Raw genomic sequence first — 27351 nt, 5'->3', positions numbered from 1 at the left:
AATCTTTGGTGTCGTTTTTTATGTGTGCGTATCCATTTTTCAGTTCTTGATTTATTTCCGCAATGTTTATTGTAGAGATTGGTAGCTTGGGAGGTACCATAAACCCTAGGGTACAAGGTTGTGGAGGAATTTGGCAACACAAAGACAACTGTGGGCTAAGTACCCAAGGTGGGGGTTTTGCACCCAAAAGAGTGGGCCCAAAACCAAGTAGAATTTTGATCACTTGGCACTTGGAGATGATAGAGCACCCTTAAAGGGGAAAGGGGTTGCTTAGTACACCAAGAGAGCCCTTGTCAATTGTGAGAAATTAATTTTTGTGTGTTTTGTGTGGGCTAATTGTCCTAGAGATCAAGTCGACCTTTACTTGAAGAGGAACCTTTGGAAGGGCCAGATGTTAGCCTAGAGAGATATATGAATATGGAAGAGGAGGACCCATATTCTCACATCCAAAAGCAATGAATCATTGGAGATACATCTGAAGTAGGTCGCAGATCAAAGGAGCTCAACAAAGGAGGAAAAGAGATCTGTTTTGGCCCTTGGGTGATTTCTGTGATTGTTAGGAGCTAAGTTTGATTGGGAGTAGGCCAAAGTGGAAAGGGAGAAAATCTAGTCATGTGATTCGATTGAACTCTTCAAGGAACAGGGGCTAACATTTTTGAGTTGATTGTAGGGAAGGCCGAGCCCTGTAGTGGCTTGTTTGGAGGCCGAAATTCCATTGTTGCATGCCCAAACAAGTAGGCACATATTTGGGAGATGGCGAGCATCAAGGCAGAGAAAGCGGGCTGATAAGAAATGTTCCAGCGTAGATTTTGGAGGAGGTCTGAGGCCTAGACGAAGGGCTCTTAGAGTGCCCTAATCAGGAATCAAAACATATCAAACCTGTGCATGCTCAAAGCCAAGTACATGGCAGATCCAAGAGGTATGTATTCTCCATAGCTGATTTTGTTGCTAGTGGATGAGAGTCCAGGTTGGATAGAATTTGTAGGACATCTTGTGGATTGTTTGGAGGGAAACAAGAAGGTGTCCTTATGTGCCCTAAGTGCAGACTTGTCAAGGGCTATTAGGTTTGCTAGGAGAGGTAGAAAGAGTAGCTCAATTGTTGATTCCTTGAAGGATAAAGGGCAACTAAGTGAGCAGTTGTATCAACCCTAAGTTGACTGTTGGAGAAGGACTTTTGACAGTGATAGAGGCAGCCTCCATGCGTGAAGTCTGTCTCCATATAACAATAGAGGAAGGTAGAAGTGGGAAGAAGTCCCAAAGTGTCGCATTCTTGAAGGACGAAGGAGCAATAAGTGGGCAATTGATGAAGATCCTATGTGTTGACTCATTGATGGACTAATGATTAGCTAGAGGGAAGATTGGAGCTGTGTTTAGTGACCTAAAGGAGTAGGATCCATTGATAGAGGCAGATTAGTGTTGCTACAGATTGGGAGCAGAAGGACCAGTAGATGTGTTCAGGGTACATGGACCAAGTGGGGCTGTGATGTGCACTACAATCAGCTAGTAGGTCATTTGGTATCATGTTCAAGGTAGATTGGTGGTCATAGTTGTTGACACCAAACCTTAATTTGTATTCTTGTATCAATGATTGTGTGAGGGCCATGATCCTTGGTACAGGAGCCCTAGACAGTTGTATTAAAGTTTGTTAATAAACAAAGAATGGTTGAAAATTTAAAAAGTTGTCTATTGTGCACTTGTTAATTTACTGCTATATTTGTTCCATTGTGCAAAGTAGTTTGTTGTGGCATTTGCGTTGGTTGTGTTAGAGATTATAAGACCCAAACCTACATTCTCTAGTGCTGTGGAAAATTCAACATTTATTTTAATTGTGAAGATTGCAGTAGTGAGCTATTCGTTATTTGCCATTAATTAATTAACAAAAGACAAATAAACCGCATCAGTTAGAAGAATAGTTTCCAGTTTATTGCAATCATGGATCTTGCACATTTGTGACTATGGCCAAAGAAAAGTTTAGACCTAATTGAAGGGATTTGACTGATGTACAATTTGGATTAAATTGAACATTCTCTCATATGGAAAGCTTGTTGGGTTTTTCCCCTTGTGGGGTTTTTCCCTTGTCATTGAATAAAATTTTGGTGTCCCTTGTCTTACTGTTTTACTGTGATCTCCATTGCTCTATTGAAGAAGTTAATGGTTGAAAATTTTCATGTATTACTACTTAATGATGGGAATGCTCTAAGGAAGTCATATTGTATCATTGGAAGTAGGTATCGGTTTGAAAAATTGTACTAGTCTTGATTGCACTTGAAAATCAACATGGTATTAGAGCTATGGTAAAGAAAGGAGCACTGAGATCACCTTTTTGAAGAGGCCCTAGGTAGGCCTAAGTTTGAAAAAGCCCCGGTTCAATTTGCAAAAGAACAAATGGAAGGCCAAAATCCTATACCACAGTTTGCAAGAAGATCAAGGGCTAAGATTGTTGACCATGCATCTTAAGAGCAAGGTCAAATCTTGACTACTATGCTGAAAGTTCTTGTTTGTCAATAGCAAGCTCTCTATATCTGTGAAAGGTGACCAAGTCTAAAACAATCTCTGTGGAAGTTCGAACCTCTTTATCTTTGCTAGAAGGTGACAAGTTCGAGATCCTTCATCTTTGTGGAATGGAAAAGTCCGAGCCTCTTCTTTCTGTGAAACAAGGTCTGAAGGAAATCAAGTTTGAGCCTATAATTTCTGTGGAACAATAATAAAGTCAGAGCTTTATTCTGTGAATAGAAACTACAAGTCCGAGTTTATTACTTGAAGTGATCAAAGCATCCAAAAGTTTAGAAGTTTGTGTTGACATCACTGTGAAAAAGGACAAGAGGTTCGGACACCATTATCTCTATGAAAGAAATCAAGAATTCGAACTTTGCTCCTTTGGTAGTTGTCTGAGTTACTTACTTCAGATCAAAGAAAATATAAACGTTGACTTAAGAAAATCGAAGCCTAGTTGGAGATCTAATTCTTAAATCTTAGGAGGCCGAATGTGGTTGTTGAAGACCTTAATTTTGTCTTAGAGCCTCAGAAATTTAAGCAAGCATCATGGATCGAGAATACTTCTGTTCGTCTTTAGATAGGCTTTAGGACCAAGTCTAAATAGGTCTATATGAAGGAAGTTCTTGTTTGCAAGAAGAATATCATTTATCTTTGTTTCTGAAGTGAGGCCGTAGCCATAAAACTCAGACCCTTTTCTCAAGGAGACTGAAGATCATTAAGGATTAAAAGGGATAGTCTCTATCCCAGGATTAAAAGTCAAAAATACTTCGAAAGGTCCAAATCACCTAAGATAATTATGACTACATACATCACTTTGTCACAGTAAGAAGAAGGTATCGAGCCTTAGAAGCATCTACAGTAACTCGAGAGAAGTCTCATAGTTGGTTCTGGAGGTCGAGACTTTTGAAGGTACTATTCAAGAGAAGCACAAATTTGTTTGCATGCATGGAAAGTCTGCAAATATGAGGGATGTATCAATTACAAATTCCCTAACCTTGTGCTCAAGTCTAAGTATTGCCAAATGAGAACAAGACTGTGCATCTAAAGTCAACTGAAGATATTTCTACCCTTTAATATTCATCTCCACTTTGTTATATACAGTGAGGCCGACCTATTGTCTTCAAACAAATAGAAGATGTTAATGCTCATTACCAAGGAAGAATGTTTCTTAGAAATCAAAGTTACTTGGTCTGCTACAAGGCAGGAAAAAGTCCTAAGACCATGAATCGACTCAGTCAAGTTAAAAGGTATATGTTATTTTAGAAGTTTTGTTCTATTTGAAAGTGTACTTCTCCCTCAAATCTCAAGTACAAGCAATTTAGAATGAGACTGTTCTATAATTTGGGAAATCATCCCAAAATATGAAGACCTTGTGAAGATTTCTAACAATGTTCATTGATGACTTTGTGTGAATGAACCAATTTGCATTTGTGCCAAGAATACTTGGCATTCTGAAGTTGAGTTGAATTAGAGGATATCTCTTTGATATAAGTAAGTAGTACTTAAGGTTCCTTTCTAAGCCAAAGGTAATATCCTTATGGCAAGATACTTGTGCACCCATTACTGAAGAGGCAGAGCTCCTGTTTAAGACTGAAGTCGTCATTTGCAGAAAAAGGCTCCTAGCTTGTGCAAAGCATATTAAATGTTGAAGAGTGGAAGTTGATTACTTCTAGAACCTTTGGAAAGGGAGATGCATTGTATGAGGATACTCAACTAGTATGATATGGGCTGTGCAAGTACACATGTCTCATATTATTTTGTTGTGAGAAGTAAAAGCAACACACAACACCAAACATTTGAAGATGGCAGATTGAATGAACTTTTGTACTGATATGACCATTAGAGCCAAAGTCTATTCTCTAGGATTGGGATTCTGCGCTGGACTTGCAAGGAGAATCTAGGTTTTGAAAAAGAAAAACATTCTAAAGGTTTAAGTTAACCAAGGATTTGAACAACAATACCATAGGATTGGACATTTCGGTTGAAAAGAAGAAATCCTAGCCTTTGTAAGGAAGAATGACATCATAGTAGTGATGTGGATGAAGTTGACAAAGTTACTAATGGAAGTAAGAAGTCTAAGATTAAGAGGGCACTGATATCCTCTCAAAAGATAAGTATTTTATATCTCCCTTTCTTGTTTATTACTACTATTGTTGTTTCTATTAGTCTCTTGTCTTTGTATATCTTGCTTGTTTGTAATTATTCTTCCATGCCCTCCTAGTGAGGATTGCAGGTACATGATGAATTCTACTAGAACTGTAGCAACAAATGGAAAGAATGGAAGAACAAAGCAAAGATAGTGAGAAGAAGATTCGTTTTGAGCTATGGACTCAGAGGGAGCAAATTTGATTTATGCTGAAAAGAGTCAGTTGTGACTTCCAAGATGAAGATGGCTAAAAATACCAAGCGTAGGATTACCTCAGTAAGAGGGAGAAGAATATGAAGTCAGGCATCTTGTGTATGGTAGTCTCAAATTAATGGCTACCTAAAACAATGTTGATCTGTTCTTGAAGACGAGCCCTTGATTTTTCTGCTATATGTTGATGATATGTTTCTGACAATGGCTGAAGACCTCTTTGTCTCGTGTAAGAGGGAGTTGATTGAAGGATCTTGGTTTAATGCATTACTACTTGGGATTGAAAGTGTGGCATAAGCTTGTTGAAATCTTCTTTGTTGAGATCCTTCAAAAATATGGCATGATGGACTGCGAGGCCATGGACATCTCCATGATAACAATTTTGAGGAAGTTGTGATTTTGTGATTTTGATTTGGTTGATCCCTCTATGTATCGTAAATTGATTGGCTCATTGAACTATCTTGTGAACACCAGACTTGATGTATGTTGTGCTGTGAACACATTGAGTCATTTCTTGGTTGAGCCTCATCATGTGCATTGGGTTGCAACGAAACACATATTGAGATATCTACCTCGCACCATTGTTTATGATTTGAGACATTTTTCTAGTAGAGAATGGCAGCTACATGGTTTTACTGATGTTGATTGAGTTGGATGCACTGAAGATAGAAAGAGCACTTCTGGTTTTTGTTTTAGCTAGGGCTCTGCTATGGTTTCATGGTCAAGTAAGAAGCAAACTTTTGTTTCTCTTAGTACGGCTAAAGTTGAGTATATAGCTGCTTGCTCGGCCTGTTGTGTGGCATGTAAAGTTGTTTTCTAGCACTGGAATCGACCGTAATATATTCAAGGTTGTGTGAAGATTTCCGAAAATCTGCCTTTTCATGACAGTTCGAAGCACATTAAGATCAAGTATCCAGGATGTTGTCCAAACAAGAGTTGTGAACATTGATTGTATAGCATCATGAATCTTCCTTGGGGCTTGGCTGGGAAACCATGGTTTATGGTCGAGAAGATTGTTCTGAATACTCCCTTAGGTCATTGAGTTTGACTGAGAAACCTTGTGTTTAGGGAGATTGGTTGTGAGGTTTGGAGTGATCCTTAGGTCATTGTGTTTGATCAAGAGACCCGTCGGTTTAGTTGGGGACACTGATTTTGAGTACTCTCCCTTGGGTCATTGCATTTGTCTGAGAGACCATATGGTTGGGGAAATTGACCCTTTTGACATAGAGATTAGGATTCCTCCCTTGGGTCATGGACCGAGAGACTATATAGTCGGGGAGTTTGATATTGAGATAGGGATTCCTCCCTTAGGTCATTGAGCTTGACCGAGAGACCCTTGTTTATGGTCCGATAGATGAACGTTGTGTACTCTCTTAGGTCATTGAATTTGACTGGGAGACCATAAGTATGGTTGGAGAGTTTGATCCTGATTACTCCCTTGAGTCATTGTGTTTGACTGAGAGACCAATAGGCTGGTCGGAATGATTGATGTTGAGTTTTTCTTGGGTCATTGGTTTTGACTTAGAGATCATTGAGATGGTCAGAGAGATTGACTTTGATTACTCTCTTGGGTCGTTGTGATTGATTGAGAAACCATGTCATATGGGTGGAGAGTTTGGCCTCATGAATAATGTTGATTGTTCCAATGGTTAGTTTGGTTTTGACCTTGATGCCATTGGTTTTGGCTTGTGGGATGAACTTGATCCCATGAACCTTTCCTTATGATGAGCTTTTTACATTTGATCTCTCCCTTAGGTCATTACCGAGAGACCAACGGATTGGTCGGGGGGATTGATCTTGAGAGAGAATGAAAAATACCTCCCTAGCTAAGAGGGAGTGTTGAAAAATGGTAGCTGCAATTGGTATTTTCATTAGCAAAATCAAAAGAGAAAATTGAATTATTGGTTTTTAACCCCACAAAATGTCCAAGTCGGCTTGCCCAAAAGACACATCTATTCGTATGGACGAACAACTTATTTTGAGCCTATTCGCTCTCCTTCAAGGAAGATTTAAATCATTTATTTTATCTCTGTTTTGTGCGGATCTGAGGATCTATATCTTGTGGATTTGAGGTTCTATATGTTGCGTACTTGAGGCACTACATATATGTCAAACAATGTGGATCTAAAGCTTACTAGCCTCGTGGAACCTTGCGGATGAAGCATGACATATTTGTGGAACTATGTGGACCCGTGGAATCATATTTTTGTAACATATGCGAGTTTTGTGGCATCATATCTCTGTGACTTATGCGAGTTCTTTGACACCAACTTTCTATGGCATCATATCTTTCTGTTGGACACAGATTGTCATTGATGTCAATATGGCAATATTCAAGAAGAGGAGACAGAGCATGTCGGAGCCGAGAGGATCAAAGGAGCCACATATATCGGAGCAAGAGGAGCCATCGGAGGAGCTATCGGAGCAAACAGAGCCGAGAGGAGCAGATGGAGCAAGAGAGGAGCAATATATATGGAGCAAATGGAGAAAATGGACCGAGAGGAGCAGATGGAGCAAGAGGAGCCATATATATATTACAAACAAATAGGGCCATCGGAGTCATCGGAGAGCAAGTAGCTGAACAATTTGGTATCAAGTCTCTCGAATGTAACTTGTATAGCTTAATCCACTGTGTATTGAAAGTGTTGGAGCGCTTATTTTCTGCATGATATGTGATTGAAGCCTTGGGAGTCATTTCCTTTTTATACAGACTCCTTAAATCATTTTACTAGTGCTATATCGAATATCTCTGTTTACACAGAGAATTCAAAATATTTCCCCTTAGGTGGGACAGTGGCGGAGTTGAAAGAATATTAATTTTGGTCCAGACCCATATCGGGTCCGGAAAACAAATATCGCATCGGAGGAGAGGCCTTAGAACAGCCGAAGTGAAAGCTCCGAATTAACGGAGCCGAAATATTATGAAGCCAGTATAAAGTAGATCGGGTCCGGAAAGGGCCTTCAGCAGTGCAAAGTTCCGACTTCCGGAGCCGAGTCCCTTATCAAGTGAAGTGTAAAATCATATCGGGTCCGCAGAACTCTTGTATCGCATTGGAGGTAGCGATCGCCGAAATCATCCGGAGCCGAAATTATATTTGGAGCAGCCTAAAGGAGATCGGGTCCGCAACCCATCAAGACTCGCCGATAAGGAATCCGCCGATATGACGGATCCGAATTCAGTTTAGGAAGAAATGTAAGGAGGCATCGGGTCCGCGTTACCTCGGAGGAATGGGTCTATTGTTTACAGCGAACGCCGATGTTCATCGGACCCGAAACAATATTAAAGGGAGTCTAAAGCCATATCGGGTTCGCACCTCGTCGGAGGTCTGGGCTTAAGAGTTATTGCGACCGCCGAAATCCAGACCCGCCGATAATTGTAAACGCGGGTGCATAATAATTGAAGTCCGGCATTTGAATTAGAGCGGGGGTTTATAATGTTTTCCGTGTATTATATGATACATGGCCGCGGGGTTAAGGTATATATTAAAACCTGTGCGATGGTTGATAAAGCTTGTGTGATGGTTGATTAATGGCTCGGGTGGTGGCTTCCGATGGGTGATAAAACGCTCGGGTGGTGGCTTCCGATAGTACTAAAGTGCCAATAAAAGGTGGCTTTTGATGGGTGATTAAAGTGCTTGAGCGGTGGTCTCTGATAAACATAAAAGCAGCGCTGATTACAGTCTTATAAATATAGTCCTCTGCGTTGACTCAATGCTTGCCATTGATACAACGCGTCCTGCGAATATTGAAACACTTGTATAGACAGAAGAAGCAAAGGAATGGGAAGCCGAAGTGCCAAGCGATCAAGTGAGTCAGAGGAAACGATAGCCACTGAGGAGGAAGCCAAAGAGCCAACATGTAAGAGGAAACGAATGGACAGGGGCATGGAAGTATATAAAAGCAGCAAAAACAGAGAACCAAGGTTTTTTTTGTGAATGGTATAACCTGAGCATGAGATAGTGAAAGCAGTAGAAGCAAAGGGGCAACAGAAGTAGTGGAAGCTGAAAAGAGTGCAGCAACACACCAGTGTATACCAAAGAGGTTGGAGCCTCAGAATTGAACAGGATTGTAGTCATTGGGAGTTGGTGCTCCCAAGTCCAAGATTGGTGTCTTGGCGAAGTAGAGTTGGTGCTCTGGAGGTTGGAGCCTCACCAAAGCCCAAGTTGGAGCTTTGCAACCAATTGTGACCATCCTTTTATTGTATTTATTTTTACTGCACAGTTATATTAATAAAAGCATTCATTCTTGCTGTTCATTTTCTTTGCTCTAAATATATAAGTTTTAACTAGTAAAACAATAGTGGGAAAAAGAAATACTGATTCACTCCCCTCTCAGTATTTCCAACAATTGGTATCAGAGCAGGCTTCTTCATTCTAGCCTAACAGCTTGAAGAAGGATCAGCAACCATGATGAGAAATCATGAAGCATCAGGAAAACCTCCTCTGTTCGATGGCACTAACTTTGGGTTTTGGAAGAAAAGAATGACTTACTATTTAATGTCCCTTGGACCTGAAGTCTGGCATTTTTGTCAAACTGAATACCGAGCGACTTCCACTCTTCCAACAGACCAAGACGAGAGGAAAGCCTACATTGCAAATGCAAAAGCCATGAACTCTATCACTAGTGGAATCACTGATTCCGAGTTTACAAAAATCATGCACTGTAACTCTGCCAGAGAAATGTGGGAGAAGCTAGTCAGCTTGTACGATGGAGACTCAAAAGTCAAAAAGGCAAAGCTTCAAACTCACAGAAGACAATTTGAAAGTTTGAAAATGGAAGAGGAAGAAGACATTGCTGCATATCTCCTCCGAGTAGCTGAAGTGGTAAATTCCCTGAAAGGATTGGATGAAAAAGTTGAAGAAAGTACTATTGTACAAAAGGTATTAAGGTCTCTTCCAGACAGATTTGACTCCAAAATAAGTGCTATAGAAGAATCAAAGGATCTTGACACCCTCAAAATGGATGAACTCCATGGAATTCTCACTGCCTATGAAATGAGGAAAGGTGGCCCTAGCTCCAAAGATGCAGCATTCAAGGCCTCAAAGTCAAAGAAAGGGAAAGAAAGGAATGACCGTAGTGATGAGTCAGATGTGGAATCCGAATTGGCTCAATATGTACGAAAGCTGAAGAGAGGATCTAAGCTTAAAGGCAAGTATCCTCTTATCTGTTTTAAATGTGGTAAAATAGGTCATTATGCAGCAAAATGTCCTAATAAACATGACAGTGATGATGAAAGAAATTCTAAAAGAATGACATACAAAAAGAAAGGGTTCAATAAGAAAAACCTTCTCTCCAAGCAAGATGAGTCTGATGAGGATGAGTTTGTGGTCATCAAAAAGAAATCAGATGAGGAAAGCGATCATGATGAAAGCCAAGAAGCATTATTCATGGCACTCACAGATGATGATGACTCGGGGCAAGAAGGAAATGTGGATGAACTATTAATAAGTGCTATTGAAGAGAACGAGAAACTACGGAACAAAATTATCTCTCTCAAAGTGGAAAACGAGGAAATAAGAAGGAGAGAAGATCTCTTGGAAACAAAGCTTAAGGAAAAAGAAGAGACTTGTGAAGAACGTGAGGCCGAAGTAGTATCTCTGAGAAAGGAGTTGGAGCAAATTAAAAAGGGCTGTAAAAGCTCTCAAATACTTGATACTATTCTGAAAAATCAAAAACCTCAACATGATAAGTCTGGAATAGGTTTCAAGGGAGAATCCTCAAGCACTAAGAATAGTGCGAAAAGCTATGCCGATGCACTTTCCTGCAACCCAAAAGATGAAAAAGTATCTTATCAAAAGTGCATCTCAGATTCCAAGAATGAAGAAAGAGTTACTCCAAAGAAGAATGTGGAGTCGAATCATGGACACTATAGCAAATACAAACCTGTACTCCACCAAGGGCCCATCAAAAATCCAAAGGACGAGGGAGGAGTAATTCTCAGAAAGGAAAGCGAATTAAACCGTGGTTGCTTCAAAACCATATTTCTTGGACACTGTTTTCACTGTAAAAACTTCGGTCACCAAGCTAGACACTGTATGGCTCGCAGAAGTGAAAAGACAACGCAAAAGGACCGAGTAATCAACTCATATGCTCCCAAAAGACAGGGACAAATCAAAACCTTCAATTCATTCGATCCCTTGACTAAATTTGATCTGACTTGTTCTTTTTGCTACAATAATGGACACTATGAACAAAACTGCCCACTCAAAGGAAGAAAGACGAGTAGCAAGATCTCTGCAATGGACAAATGCGGCCTGGCTCTATTTGCGCAAAATAATGGAAACCAGTGGTTTGTGGATAGTGGATGCTCCAGACACATGACAGGAGACAGAAGGAAATTTATCTCACTGAGCAAAAAGGAAGGGAATGTGTCCTTTGGAAGCGGAACTGGCAAAATTGCAGGAAGAGGAACAATTACTCTGATCAATGGAAAAGGAAAAGCTCAAGATGCTCTGCTGGTTGACGGACTCAAACACAACCTTCTGAGTGTCAGCCAAATTTGTGATCAAGAACATAAGGTTGTTTTCAGCACCAAAGACTGTGAAATAAGGAACTCTGCCTCAGGGAAACTTGTGGCAAAAGGAGTGAGAACACCATACAATATTTACGTTCTGAACAAAATTCAGGAAAACAAATGCTACTTGAGTCAGGCAGATGAGAGTTGGTTGTGGCACAAGAGACTTGGACATACCAGCTTCGAAAATCTGGTCAATATCAACAAGATCAAAGCTATACAAGACATCCCAAGGTTGTCCAAACCAAAGCAAGCAGTGTGTGGTCCATGTCAACATGGAAAACAGACTAGAACCAGCCACAAGACAAAGGAACACTGTACATCAAAGCCCTTGGAGATCATCCATGCTGATGTGTGTGGACCAACTAGAAATCAAGCACTCCAAGGAGAAAGGTACTTTGTGTTATTTGTTGATGATTATACTAGAATGATGTGGATATATTTCATAAAGTATAAATCTGAAACCTTTGAGTGTTTTAAGAATTTAAAAGCCCTTATAGAAAACGAAAAAGATTCAAAAATTAAGTGTCTCAGAACAGACAGAGGAGGAGAATTCACATCAAACGAGTTCAGTGAGTTCTGCAATATTCATGGAATTAAAAGGGAATTCTCGGCTGCCAGAACACCTCAGCAAAATGGGGTAGTTGAAAGACGAAACCGAACTGTCCAAGAAATGGCAAGAACCATGCTGTTAGCAGCTGACCTACAACCTAAATTCTGGAGGGAAGCAGTAGGGACAACTGTCTATACATTGAATCGGACTCAATTAAGACCAAATTGTGACAAAACTCCTTATGAGCTATGGAAAGGAAGACCTGCTTCGGTGAAGTACTTCAGGATATTTGGAAGCAAGTGCTTCATAAAAATAAATGATGGCTCACCTGGAAAATTTGATTCTCGGGTTGATGAGGGGATATTTCTTGGATACTCTCCACGGAGCAAAGCTTACAAGTGCTACAATTATCGACTGAAGAAAATAGTGGAAAGCATCGATGTAAAGGTTGATGAAGATCTTCTAGAAAAGGAAACTGAAGAACAAGAAGATGACTTCCTCATTGAAGAAGAAGAATCTAAAGAAGAAGAGATAGATGATGAAGAAGAAGAAGAGGAAAGAGAACCATCTCATACCCCATCAAAGATGAAGTATGTAGAAAGATACCATCCAGAAGAACAAATCATTGGTGATAAAGATGAAGGTGTGCAGACCAGAAGAAGGATAACCACCTCACCCAAGAGAAAAGCCATTGCCCTCCTATCTATGATAGAACCAGAAACATTCACAGAAGCAAGTAAGGATCCTCATTGGGTAAAAGCAATGGAAGAAGAAATGTCCCAAATTGAGAAGAACAAGACATGGGAGCTGGTACCTCGTCCGAAGGACAAAAACATAATAGGAACCAAATGGGTGTTCAAAAATAAAATGAATGAGGAAGGAAAGGTTATCAGAAACAAGGCAAGACTTGTTTGCAAAGGCTATTCGCAAATTGAAGGAGTTGACTTTGAAGAGACGTTTGCACCAGTGGCCCGTATGGAAGCTATCAGGATGTTTTTAGCATTTGCTTGCTCGAAAGGATTCAAAATCTATCAAATGGACTTGAAATCAACATTTCTAAATGGGGAACTCAAGGAGGAAGTCTACATGGAGCAGCCAGAAGGTTTTGATCTGACAACAGGAAAGGACCTAGTCTGTAAGTTGAAAAAGGCTTTGTATGGGTTGAAACAAGCTCCTAGAGCTTGGTATGCAAGATTGGATAACTATCTCCAACAACAAGGCTTCAAAAAGGGAGTGGCTGGAAGCAATCTATACATAAAGACAGATCAAGGTAAGTTACTAGTTGCTCTTGTTTATGTCGATGATCTGATTTTTGCTAGTAATAATGATGAAATGAGCCATGAATTTTCTCAAAGCATGGCAAAAGAATTTGAGATGTCAATGATAGGAGAACTATCCCACTTCCTTGGACTTCAAGTATCTCAAACCAGAGCAGGATTGTGTATATCTCAAGCCAAATATCTAAAAGACATGCTCAAAAAATATGGAATGGAGCACTGTGCACCCATGAGCACTCCCATGACCACAAACTGCAAACTGAGCAAAGATGATGACTCCCCTCTAGTAGATGCAACTCATTACAGGTCAATGATTGGAGCCCTCCTATACTTAACAGCTACACGACCGGATATAATGCAAGCAGTAGGAATGGTGGGAAGATTTCAATTGGCTCCCAAACAATCCCATTTATTAGCCGTAAAAGGAATCCTCAGATATCTGAAGGGAACTTCAGATTTTGGTCTTTGGTACCCAAGGAGCTCAACACTGACTGTAACTGCATACACCGATGCTGATTGGGCTGGAAATATAGATGATCGGAAAAGTACTAGTGGAAATGCATTCTTCCTAGGAGACTGTTTGGTATCCTGGCTCAGCAAAAAACAGTCATCCATATCATTATCCACAACCGAAGCCGAGTATATTGCTGCAGCAGACTGTTGTACTCAGATACTATGGATGAAGGAAGCGCTAAAAGATGTCAACATATGTACAGATCAACCAATTACCGTTTATTGTGACAACACTAGTGCTATCAGTCTCAGCAAAAATCCAGTGATGCACTCAAGAACCAAACATATACCAATCAAGTATCATTTCCTCCGTGAGCAAGTAGCTGAACAAAACATCGCTCTGGAATATATAAGTACTAAGGAGCAGATAGCTGATATTTTCACTAAACCTCTTCCTCGGGAAGCATTCGAACACCTGCGACAAAAGATGGGGGTTATTCCTTTATCATCACTCAAGTCTATTCATAAAGATGCAGCAGGACAGGGGGAGCAATTTGACAGGGGGAGTTCGTCTGCATTCCTTTGCCATTGATGTCAAAGGGGGAGAAGGCAAAAGAATATTGCCATCAATAACAAAGGGGGAGATTGTTGGACACAAATTGTCATTGATGTCAATATGGCAATATTCAAGAAGAGGAGACAGAGCATGTCGGAGCCGAGAGGATCAAAGGAGCCACATATATCGGAGCAAGAGGAGCCATCAGAGGAGCTATCGGAGCAAACAGAGCCGAGAGGAGCAGATGGAGCAAGAGAGGAGCAATATATATGGAGCAAATGGAGAAAATGGACCGAGAGGAGCAGATGGAGCAAGAGGAGCTTAGAGGAGCCATATATATATATATATATATTACAAACAAATAGGGCCATCGGAGTCATCGTAGAGCAAGTAGCTGAACAATTTGGTATCAAGTCTCTCGAATGTAACTTGTATAGCTTAATCCACTGTGTATTGAAAGTGTTGGAGCGCTTATTTTTTGCATGATATGTGATTGAAGCCTTGGGAGTCATTTCCTTTTTATACAGACTCCTTAAATCATTTTACTAGTGCTATATCGAATATCTCTGTTTACACAGAGAATTCAAAATATTTCCCCTTAGGTGGGACAGTGTTGGAGTTGAAAGAATATTAATTTTGGTCCAGACCCATATCGGGTCCGGAAACCAAATATCGCATCGGAGGAGAGGCCTTAGAACAGCCGAAGTGAAAGCTCCGAATTAACGGAGCCGAAATATTATGAAGCCAGTATAAAGTAGATCGGGTCCGGAAAGGGCCTTCAGCAGTGCAAAGTTCCGACTTCCGGAGCCGAGTCCCTTATCAAGTGAAGTGTAAAATCATATCGGGTCCTCAGAACTCTTGTATCGCATCGGAGGTAGCGATCGCCAAAATCATCCGGAGCCGAAATTATATTTGGAGCAGCCTAAAGGAGATCGGGTCCGCAACCCATCAAGACTCGCCGATAAGGAATCCGCCGATATGACGGATCCGAATTCAGTTTAGGAAGAAATGTAAGGAGGCATCGGGTCCGCGTTACATCGGAGGAATGGGTCTATTGTTTACAGCGAACGCCGATGTTCATCGGACCCGAAACAATATTAAAGGGAGTCTAAAGCCATATCGGGTCCGCACCTCGTCGGAGGTCTGGGCTTAAGAGTTATTGCGACCGTCGAAATCCGGACCCGCCGATAATTGTAAAGGCGGGTGCATAATAATTGAAGTCCGGCATTTGAATTAGAGCGGGGGTTTATAATGTTTTCCGTGTATTATATGATACATGGCCGCGGGGTTAAGGTATATATTAAAACCTGTGCGATGGTTGATAAAGCCTGTGTGATGGTTGATTAATGGCTCGGGTGGTGGCTTCCGATGGGTGATAAAACGCTCGGATGGTGGCTTCCGATAGTACTAAAGCACCAATAAAAGGTGGCTTTTGATGGGTGATTAAAGTGCTTGAGCGGTGGTCTCTGATAAACATAAAAGCAGCGCTGATTACAGTCTTATAAATATAGTCCTCTGCGTTGACTCAATGCTTGCCATTGATACAACGCGTCCTGCGAATATTGGAACACTTGTATAGACAGAAGAAGCAAAGGAATGGGAAGCCGAAGTGCCAAGCGATCAAGTGAGTCAGAGGAAACGATAGCCACTGAGGAGGAAGCCAGAGAGCCAGCATGTAAGAGGAAACGAATGGACAGGGGCATGGAAGTATATAAAAGTAGCAAAAACAGAGAACCAAGGTTTTTTTTGTGAATGGTATAACCTGAGCATGAGATAGTGAAAGCAGTAGAAGCAAAGGGGGCAGCAGAAGTAGTGGAAGCTGAAAAGAGTGCAGCAGCACACCAGTGTATACCAAAGAGGTTGGAGCCTCAGAATTGAACATGATTGTAGTCATTGGGAGTTGGTGCTCCCAAGTCCAAGATTGGTGTCTTGGCGAAGTAGAGTTGGTGCTCTGGAGGTTGGAGCCTCACCAAAGCCCAAGTTGGAGCTTGGCAACCAATTGTGACCATCTATTTATTGTATTTATTTTTACTGCACAGTTATATTAATAAAAGCATTTATTCTTGCTGTTCATTTTCTTTGCTCTGAATATATAAGTTTTAACTAGTAAAACAATAGTGGGAAAAAGAAACACTGATTCACCCCCCTCTCAGTATTTCCAACACTTTCTGTGACTATGGCCAAAGCAAATTTCAGACCCAATTGAAGGGATCTTTGTATTGACACTGGAGGGTTGGCTTGGCACTTGTGGGAGGTCATTTCGCTGGTTAGTATTTGTCTATATAATCTTGTCAATGATATGCTATTTTGATTGATGTACAAATTGGATTAAATTGAAGATTCTCTCATAAGGAAAGCTTGATAGGTTCTTCCCCTTGTGGGGTTTTTCCCTGGTCATTGACCGAAATTTTGGTGTCTCTTGTCTTGCTGTTTCACTGTGATCTCTATTGCTCTATTGAAGAAGTTAATGGTTGAAATATTTCATATATAATTGCTCAATGCTTGTAATGCTCTAAAGAAGTCAAATTGTATCATTGGAAGTAGTTATTAGTTTGAAAAATTGTACTAGTCTTGATTGCACTAGAAAATCAACATTGTACTTGTCCAAAAGTGTTCCAAACACAATTTAAAAAAAGAAGATTTTCTGAGTGGGGCAGCCTAATATTCAAGCCATGGCCCTAGCATTGCCATGCAATTCATGGTAATTCTTAATTCTTAATTCATAAAGTAAAAGTGACATTTTCCTTGATCTTTCATTTTCACCCTTTTACTAAAATTTTTAACATTACCATGAAATGACTTCAGGATGTTTGAGAGTGGTTCTGAGTTCATTGGATTTCATATGGAGAAAGTAGAATTTTAGATTTTGCTCAAAATACAACAGAATTAACAGGTTTTTAGGTACTCAATATTGGGGGGATTGTGACATTTCCATTGGATTTTGTCATGTACGAGGGCATGGAACTAGTTTTTAATTATAATTAAGAGCACCAAGCCCTCTATGTACCATTATGTTAGTGGCATTGGTTGTCAAACTCCTCTCTCAAACGGAATCTTAACTTGACATGGTACATTTTCTTCTATCTTATTTTAATGCTTAGAGAGTGATATTGATGACAAAGATCCCTATATAAGCAATGATTTTGATGATATGTACGTATTTGTTCCATCTTCTTTTAATGCTTAGAGAGTGATATTGATGACAAAGATCACAATATAGGCAATGATAATATGTACGTATTTGTTGTACCGTGATTTTTTTGGATGCCTAAAGGCCATCTAGAGCCTGTTTGTTGATGTATTTTTGGTTTAGAGATGTATTGCACTCGATGCTATTTTGGATATGTGTATCCTTACATGCTATATAAATGAGAATTTTTGCTTATATGTGTATAAATGGTTTGGATTCATTGGATGTACATGAATATATGCACTTTTCTTTTAAATTTGAGTATTTTATGTGTTTTTAGTCAACCGATTTTTTGGTCTGGTTTTTTTACCAGTTCCGACCGGTTGCCGGCTCATAGGGTTTTCCAGTTCAATCACCGGTTCAGTTCCGATAACATTGATACATTTAATGAGGCTCAGGCAATCCCCTTTGCTACCACAGGTAAGTGCCACTATTTGGTTGGTGATATGATGGCTAGTCTGGGAGAATAGCTACTCTACATAATGTTGGAAATAAAGGGTCTGAATTTTAAACTAACAGGGTCCCTACATCTAAATTTGTAATATGACTGCTGAAGCAATGGTCAAGTAAATAGATAACTTTGCTAAGCAGGAGCTCTAGTTGATGTGTGAATTATGGCTCACGTTAAATCTAATAAGATTATTCAGTTTTATGGTGGTTGAAATTGCCAAAAATGTTCTTTTTCTTTAAAGTTTTCTTGGAGGTAATATTGAAGAGATAGAGTTCCACCCCATATTCAGAATGTATCCCATACAAATCTTGTGAAGTGACATGTTCCATCTCTTGAGGATAGGATCCATGAAGGATCGAAGATATATCTTAGAAGCGTCCAAATCCTATAGTATTCTGAATTAAGTCACACGACACAAGGGCACATGACATGGAGATATGATTGTTCCACATGGGACACATCAACATGGAAAGAGGTTATATATATCTATTCAAAAGATAACAAATTGCAAATACAAAAATGTATTACAGACATAAAATTCCATTTTTTAAAAGAGATATAACATTTACAAAAAACACTTGGAACCCCTTTAAGTCTCGATTTTACCCTTCACCTGCACAATGAGAGACCACAAGAGCTCTTTCTGTCCAGCTGAAAGTGAGAAAATAGAATGAAAAATGTTTTTTAGAGTCAAATCAGTAGGACATGTCTAGGGCATGTGTCCATCACATGTTTGGGACGTGTCTTGTTTTAGAACATGTGCCTAACATATGTTCTAGCGTGTCTTTGTCTGACAAGCAGGATACGGACTCAGCAATTCTGCAGATGTGTCCTATTACTTAGTTTCTGAGATTTATGCAAGGAGGAAGGGGAAGGATCCAGTAACATAGCTCTCATGGAATCACATGTCTGCAAATGCAAACAGCTTGAGCATCTCAATAGTTTTTTCACATGGCTGATTAAACTTAGAACTGCTAATAATTTTTGAAATCCGGCCTCATGAGATACCAAGGATAAAGAAAAACTTGCACGTGCCATTTAGAAAACTCTGAGGCTTTAACAGCAACAAGTAGTTAATTATAAGCTTGAGCATTCAATAATCAGAGCTGTATTTGTGTATCTCTTACACAAGGCCAAGAATTTTGAATCGTATTTATGTTATGTTGTGCTCAAATGAAGTTATTTTGTAAGGCACTATGAATGAAGGTGAAAATCCCACAGTTGCATAGATGATGCATTGACGTTTTGCTTGTAATTTGATGCATTAAAAGTCTTCAGATAATCAGAGTATTTTGCTGTAGGGTCGTTAGTAATATTATGGAATAAACACATGTCAAATGCTGTGCTAAACGATGGTTCAATAGTGTGGATGGTTTGGGTAACAATTACCTTCGCACCATTTCTCTTTGGTTTTGTGCCCCATTTCTTGTGAAGGCATTTGTTAGTTTCAATAAGCTCAATGATATTGTCACTGAGATATATGCTTCAAACTGGTAGGTGGGCTCCCATGTACACTTGAGGGAATTCTTCCTTCTCCTCTTATAAATGGGTACCGCAACAAGTGTGAGTTTACTGTTGGCCTCTCAAGAGATGGTGAAAGAGTAGTAGGCTTCCTGCTGGGTAATTTCAGGTTGGTACTCTCTTATACACTTTACTTGTCTTGTTAGCTTTATACAATTTTATGGTGCACTTGATTTGTGGGAATTTCAGGGAAGGAATGACAGCAGTAGAAGAACCTACGAATTGCCCAAATGTTTCAGCCATAGCGTGCCAGTATGCATCAGCCTTCCAGAAATTTATTCGCTCATCTCCACTACCAGTGTGGAACAAACATCAGACTTGTGGATTCTGGAGACTGTTTACTGTAAGGGCCCATAAACTTTCTGTTTGTTTGCATTTTAATGTCTGTGAAAAATATACTATTTGGTGAAAAGTTTTTTACTTTATATTATATGTGATATTTGAAGAGCATAATTGTCAATTAATTTTGCATCTCTCATCGCAGTGGCAACTAAAAATTCTGTTTTGACAGCAATTTTCTTAACATTACTTTTTACACTACCAATTTCCCTAGTTAAACATGTTCTGCTAAACTTCATTTTATCCCTGGACAAATATACTGCATTTCTCTCTCTCTAGCTCTCTTTCGTTTTCCCACAAGTATGGGAATCTTGTGGGGAAACTATCCTTGATCACGATCACTCTAGAATTATAACTTCTGTCATTGTTTAAATGCAGGGCAAGGAGTTGTGGTTTTTCCTTGCCAATAGTTTTCAACACGGGATATTTATTTGGAAAGTTATTTTTCTATTTGGCTGAATTATTGTTTTTATATTTAGGAAATACTCTTCACCGAGAAATAACATTTTTTCTGACAAGTCGAGGAAACACCCAAGACGTGATCAATGTTCTGGCATTGGCTTCCTGAGACGTTTCTGGCATGGTCTAATTTTGCAAGTGCCCATAATGATTAACTTTTTTAATTTCCTCATGTTATCAAAATAGGCCAGTATTTATGGTTAGTAAGCTATTATGATTGGTATTCTTTATATTATTTGACTTTCTGCACTATCATATGCCCTTAATTTTTGCTGCCTTTTTTGTTCTGATATTAGTGCCTAGGCTCTGATTTTCCACTGACCCGTCCCTAGATGCATGCATGTATGTCTGTTCGTGCTGCCCATGTATGCTTCAAAATAACTTTACGGCATTTTAATTTTCTTCCAATGCTTCCTGTTACAACGAAATCTAGTACCCACAAAGTGTAAAGTCCCAAGCACCAAGGGCTAGTTTTTTGTAACTTAGGAAGGCTACCCACTGTCACCACAACAGCTCTTCCTCTGCCTTTTGGTTGGCTCCTCCCCAACTGAAGGGGTGCTTCCCTAAGCATAGGAATCAAGGATTGTCAATGTTGAAAATAGTAGCGCAGAAGGTCTTCTTGATTTGTGCCTTAGTCAAGAAAGACTTCGATTTGTTTTCCTTTTGTCAAGTATGAGTTCATGAAGTGGACGAGTTAGTTTGTTCATGCGCAGATATTGAGGCTCTGTTATGTAGCTATCCAAGTGCGAGTTCATATTTAGAAAAAGACGAGTTGATGAGCTTCAGACTTGATTGAATCAAGGACACGAACTAGGAGTTGACTTAGTTAACAAGTCAAACTCAGCTTGAGGTTCTAAAATTGTATTTGCCAGTTATAGTATGATCGAATTGCATAAAAGGAGGATGAGGGCACAGCTTGGATCATTCTTGTTTTGCATGAGGCTGTGTGAACAAAGCTTCTTGCTAGGAGAGCGTATCAAGGAGGATCCTGTACGCAGTTTTGAGAGAGAGAACTCCTTGCAGGTTTGCGCTAGGATTTAGGAGTGAATTCCTAAAGTATAGGGGCCTATTCTGCGCTAGGAAATAGGAGATTTCCAGTGCTAGGAAATAGGGCAGAGACTGCGCAAGCAAGGAGGAGCTGGTTCAGGGTTATTTGCAGGGTGTTTCAAGCTTAGTCTAAGCAGTAAGAACAACCGTGTTTTCTGTGAAACAGTATTGCCTTGTAAAAGAAATCTGATTGCTCAGAATTTTCTCAATAAAATCTACAACAAGGAGATGGTTTTCCCAGTTGGGTTCCCTAGAAAAATTATTGTGTTGAATCTGTGTGATTGTGTCTTTATCACTGTGCTCTATTCCGCTGCATAGCTATTGTTGAGAAATTATGTATCTTGGTGATAAGTTAACTAGTTCAGTTTTCAAAAATCATTTAAGTAGTTGCAGAATTTCAGTGAAATTCAACATGGTATCAGAGCAGAGATCTGCATAAAGACCAGCACACAGAGAAGGGACAAGGAAGGCCTGTGCACAAAGGAAGGAAGGTTGTCATGAGTGAATAGTGAGGGTTTGATATGTGGAAAGGAGGCCTGTTGAAGGTGACCAAAGTTTGTCGGTGATCTTGACAGTGGATTGAGGTGTGTAAGGTCTGTGTTTGTGCTGCGAGTAGGCTAATCTCTGTGGAGCCTTGTTGCTAGTGTGTGGGCCATTGCTCCCACTGTTAATGCATGTTTTATCTTGAGGCTTGTAGATTTCCAACACTTTTTAGAGAAATAGAGATGCTATTTTTGTAAGTCTAAGAGGTTGAGCTAGAGGCTCTATTTAAAGAGCAGCTCCCTCACTTCTTGTTATAGTTGGATTCGGGAGATTTCTCTCCCTTGGAGTTTAATGGGTAAACCTTTGGATGTGCTTGGAGAACCCACAATTTCTTCCGGGTGAGGATGTCTGTATAGGTCCCATTGTTGTTTCCTCTTTTGCTGAAATAGATAGAAATATATTTCTAATGTTTGAAGTTGGTGTATTTCTCCCATCTTCCGTGTGTTATCATTCAAACTTTGATTATGAATGCATTTTCTTCTCTGTTCATGGATTAAAACTTCTAATACAGGGTTTTTGATAATTGTGATTTCTTGAAGTGCTGTGTGTTGTCTACATTTGTAATATTCTTGGCCATATTTCTTTTAGTACAGGGCAGCAAGAAAAGAGTATTATTGGCTTGTACTTTTCAGCCATATTATCTATTTCTCATCTTTAGAACAGCCTCCCTTTTGTGTTCCTCCCATCCACTCTTTTCTGCAACTTTTTCAAATCTATTTTTGCTGAAAATTTTCTTTCACATCACGTTCCACTTCATAGATTTAATTTTCGGCAATCCGAATTGGGGAAGGCTACCTTGAGATGGAGGAGTGCTGGCCTAAGAGCAAAGGAGTGTTGGTGAGGTGATAGTGGCCAATCTCCTAGTTATCAAATCTATCATCTTGGAACTTGGGGCTTCTACACATTCTGGATGAGACATTGAGCTGTAGTAGTCACCAACTGATGAAATCACGATGAACATGTGTGCCAATGAAGGGTGTTTTTTAATAAAGTGTTGTACCATGTAAATAAAATTTTGCTCTAGCAAAACTCCACCATGATAACAACAAAACAGAAAGCCCAATTTAAGGTGCACCAACACCAAGGGATTATTACACAAGGTTGCACGAAACGGGGAAATGGGTACGAGTTTCCGAAACGGGCACGGGTATGAAACGTGACCCCCCCCAAATTTTGGAAAGGGGGAAACACGAATATATATATATATATATATATATATATATATATATATATATATATATATACCTGCCGCTGCCACTATGGGCTAGCCTCCCTGGTTTCGGTCGTTGCTAATCATCACGCCGTATCCGCGACGGGCTCGAGTTCCGCGGGCATCCTCACTCAGTGTCCGTGGTGGGGTGACTTGTGGGGGGAGTGAGACATCCATCCTATGCTAGGTGAGGGTTGGATTGACTGTATAGATGCTTCCAGTCAGTGGGTTGGCCTAACATCCTACGAAGGGTAGTACGAGGGTAGGTAGATAGGAGCCTCACAGTCGTCACGACGTTAGGTTAGTTTGATTCTCACTATCTAAAGTATGATCCATAGGTCATACGTTGTTAGTCCAAGACAAGGAAAGAGGGACTCTCCTGCTCGTAGGGGACTAGCCTGTAGGAAGGATACTAGCCCATAAGGCCCGAAGGGGATCCCGAAGGAGAATATATATATATATATATATATATATATATCTATATCTATATCTATATCTATATCTATATCTATATCTATATCTATATCTATATATATATATATCTATATCTATATCTATATCTATATCTATATCTATATCTATATATATATATATATATATATTCGTGTTTCCCCGTTTCCAAAATTTGGGGGGGTCACGTTTCGTACCCGTGCCTGTTTCGGAAACTCGTACCCGTTTCCCCGTTTTTAAGAAATATGTGCAATCATAACGCATATATGATACATTCTAATTTATTACATTATGATAAAATTGTCAATTGTCAATGCATAAACTATAAGTCTCTAAATTTACATCACATTTACTCATGAATGATCACATAATGAAAATAGAAATATCCAAAATCAGCCACGAGAAATTTCTAATTTCTGGTCTCGTGCTTGATTGGGAGTCTCCTCCTACATAGTTGAACGACCTTAGTGCTCTTGATTAAATACAAGTTTCATACCCTAATACCTTACAGGCTCTTGATTATTGGGAGTCTCCCCTGCATAGAGGGCTTGGTTCTCTTGATTAAATTACAAGTTCCATACCCTAGTACATGATAAAATCCAATGGAAACATTGCAATCCCCCCAATCCTGAAATCCTGAAAAACAGATAAATCTGCTGGATTTTGAGTGAGATCTAAAATTCTACTTTCTCCATATGAAATCCAATGAGGGTGAAACCACTCTCAAACATCCTGAGTCATTTCATGGTAATGTTAAAAATTTAAGTAAAAGGATGACTTTATTTTTCATTTTCATCCTTTTACTTTAAGAATTTAACACTACCATGAACTGCATATGCCTCAAACTTCCTGATGAATTGCATATCAACACTAGGGCAAAAGTTCACTTTTATAACTATAGACATGCATCTAGAAGCAACTAGAAGGAATTAGAAAAAACCTAAATAAAAATTAGAAGACAAATTAATAAAATAAAATAAAAAAAAGTCAAGTTGCATGTGGAAACGTTGTCGTACGGCCCAGAAACGCGTTTTCGGCCGTACTGGCCACGTTTCCGCGTTTCGTTTCAGTTTCCGTACGTAAACTCCTCCCCTGCCAGTGTTTCCTGCAACTTAGTTATTACATCAAAATTCATCATCCAACCTTAAAAAGAGGTTAGATCACCATCAAATTGTATATAGTACACCCCTCTCAAAACACACTTTTTTGACTCAAAGTTGGGAAATAACATATCAGTAAGGGTACTAACATCATGGAACACATTCCCCCTAGGTGATGTGTAGCAAACATTACATCGTAAAGTTAAATTACATAGGAAAATACCACACTTGCTATTGATTTTTCATGATCTTCTAGTCTGATAATTACTTTCTGATGATTTCGTAATTAATCCTTCTTGTGTCACATTCATCATTAAGCAATTATACTTATAAAATCTCAACAGTAAAATAATATTTACAATAGGATCATGAAGAGACAACCAAACAAAAGGCACAAATTTTTACCTTGGGAAAACCCTAACAAGGGAAAAACCCAACAATGTTTTCTTAGGAGAAACTATTCAATTCATCAAAAGTACAATCAGATTTTCCCAGTGAAAATTTGTCAAACTGACCACAAAATCCAATAAGTCAAACCTCGTCAAACAAACCACTTTTTCGGCCTCCTTCAACTTGGTCAAATAGGCCGAATTTTGGCCTCCTGCAATTGCCTCAGAAACCCTAGTCAACTGCGTTCAAACTGCCCAGAAACAGATTTGGTCAACTGCCCAAAATCTCAATCAAACAGAATAGAAAGTCTTGGTCAACACAGGTCAAACTTCTGTCTTTTGTCGTCTCTCTCCCCTTCGCACATGTGAACAAAGAACAAATAGTTTTGGTGAGATCCAAATTGTATCAAGTGGAGGAGGTCAAGTGACTATTTATAGTGATCTAAGGTGCCCCAAAGGGCACGCCTCTTACTCTTGGGCTGACTTAAACAATTGGAGTTGACGTTACATTTTGGAGGCAAAAATTAAATTTCAAATTTCTTCAGAGCAAAGGAGGAGTGCGACCCTGAAGAGCAAAGGAGCGTTGGTGAGGTGATAGTGGCCAATCTCCTAGTTAACAAATTTATCATCTTGGAACTTGGGGCTTCCACACCTTCTAGATGACAGATTGAGTGTAGTAGTCACCAACTGATGAAATCACGATGAACATGTGGGCCAATGAAGGGTGCACTTTAATAAAGTGTTGTACCATGTAAATAAATGTTTGCTCTAGCAAAACCCCACCATGATAACAACAAAACATAAAGCCCAATTTAAGGTTCACAAACACCAAGGGATTATTACCAATGTTGCACGAAGTGGAGACGTTTTTTGGAATCGGGGATGCAAAAGTGTCATTTTCCAAAAATCTAGGAAGCTTAGCGTCTCAGAAGCATATATATATATATATATATATATATATATATATATATAGATATAGATATAGATATATATTTATAATTTTTTTGCATTTATATTCAAAACAAACATCCCAAATATCAATGATATGTCATCCATGATTCCATTGTACATCAATGATATGTCATCCATGATTCCATTGTACATCAATGATTAATTATTTGAGCATCAACCATCTATATTCTAGCAATTACAAACATACATCAAATTTTTAAGCATATTATAAAACATAAAACATAAAGCATATTATCTAGCAAGTGAGCAACTGTCAACATTAGTCATGTCCAAAATTCAAATAATAATGTTTACAAAATAGGCCACTTGGCCACCACCAAGACAAAAAGGTTCAAATTCACAACAAGCCTACAAGTCTAATCTATGACAAAAGTAGTAAATTGTGAATATATCTACTAATCTCTCCTCCTTCCACCACGAAGAGTATGTGGCAATGGGCCTCCATGTGGTGGCAATGAAGAAGATGGTGGTTGTGGAAGTTGTGGCACTGAAACTGATGAAGACGAAGCCCTTGCTGTTGGTGTTGAACCATGGAACCTGGGAACCAAGGGACCAGATGGGGGTGGCATCTCAACTCGATCATCATCATCCTGGATAAGAGCATCCTCTAATTTCTCTAATCCCAACACTCCATCCTCCATATTGGGCTCCTCTTGATTCTTGTCCCAAACCTTAAGGCCTTTGTTAGTCTTTGCATCATCACAGTAATGGGACAACAACCGCAAGTTGTAATGAACATGAACCAAGCTCTCTACTCGGTCTAAATTCAACCTGTTCCTTTTAACACTGCGGGTAAAAGAATAAGAGCTCCTGCAATGCCAAAGTTTGTAGAAGTGGAATAGCACCTCCATGCATGTTCCACCACTCAAGAGAAGAAAAAGTCTTTCGATCTCTAATCGCATGCATGCTCCCAAATGGACTAGTGCTAAGCGTATAGTTGCTCAATTGTTTCCATACCATGGTAGCCTCGTCCTCATCAGGGACTAATTTATCCAATGCAATCATATATTTTTCTAGAACCTCTGGATCTAGGTGTGGTTTTCTCCTACTCCCCCCCTAGGTGTTGGTGTTGAAATCCATGATGGATGATAGTATTTAGGTGTCAAAACATATGCTAATGCATGCAATGGAACATTTAGCATATCCCATCGTTTTTCTAGCTCTATATGAATATAATTGTACAAGGTGATATCTTTTGGCTCAACAATGTCTTTAATCTGCCCCAATATGTTATCCATTTGCTCATACACCTCCCCAATTATTAGCGGATCTGAATCTGCAAACTTAATAATGTAATAAATTGGTTTGGTGAATTGCAAAACATATTTAACCTGTGACCAAAAGAACATGTCAAAAATAGTGACCTTGGCTACATTAGCACCGTCTCTATCAATGTTAATTTCCTCCCATGATTCAGAGGTCACCATATTAGTTAAAGCTTGTCTCACCTTCACTGGCTGCCTAAAGGTGAGGTA

At 39.5% G+C, this 27351-nt stretch overlaps 1 protein-coding gene across 1 annotated transcript in view; it reads left to right on the top strand.

Annotated features, from left to right (window-relative positions):
• The window catches only part of LOC149225989 (zinc finger (CCCH-type) family protein), a 201179-nt gene that overhangs the window by 147925 nt on the left and 25903 nt on the right, over positions 1 to 27351 (top strand). Inside the window, exons 5-6 of the mRNA XM_089377373.1 lie at positions 19344 to 19476; positions 19557 to 19710. Of these exons, the coding sequence (XP_089233499.1) occupies positions 19344 to 19476; positions 19557 to 19710 (287 nt within the window). The remainder of the gene's footprint in view (positions 1 to 19343; positions 19477 to 19556; positions 19711 to 27351) is intronic.

The sequence above is a fragment of the Pinus tabuliformis genome, chromosome J (genome assembly GCF_031772625.1).
Source record: "Pinus tabuliformis cultivar Carrire ecotype Pingquan chromosome J, CPIR1, whole genome shotgun sequence".
Classification (NCBI taxonomy): domain Eukaryota; kingdom Viridiplantae; phylum Streptophyta; class Pinopsida; order Pinales; family Pinaceae; genus Pinus; species Pinus tabuliformis.
The sequence above is the reverse complement of the archived record's forward strand: the minus strand, read 5'-3'. Positions and strand labels throughout refer to the sequence as shown.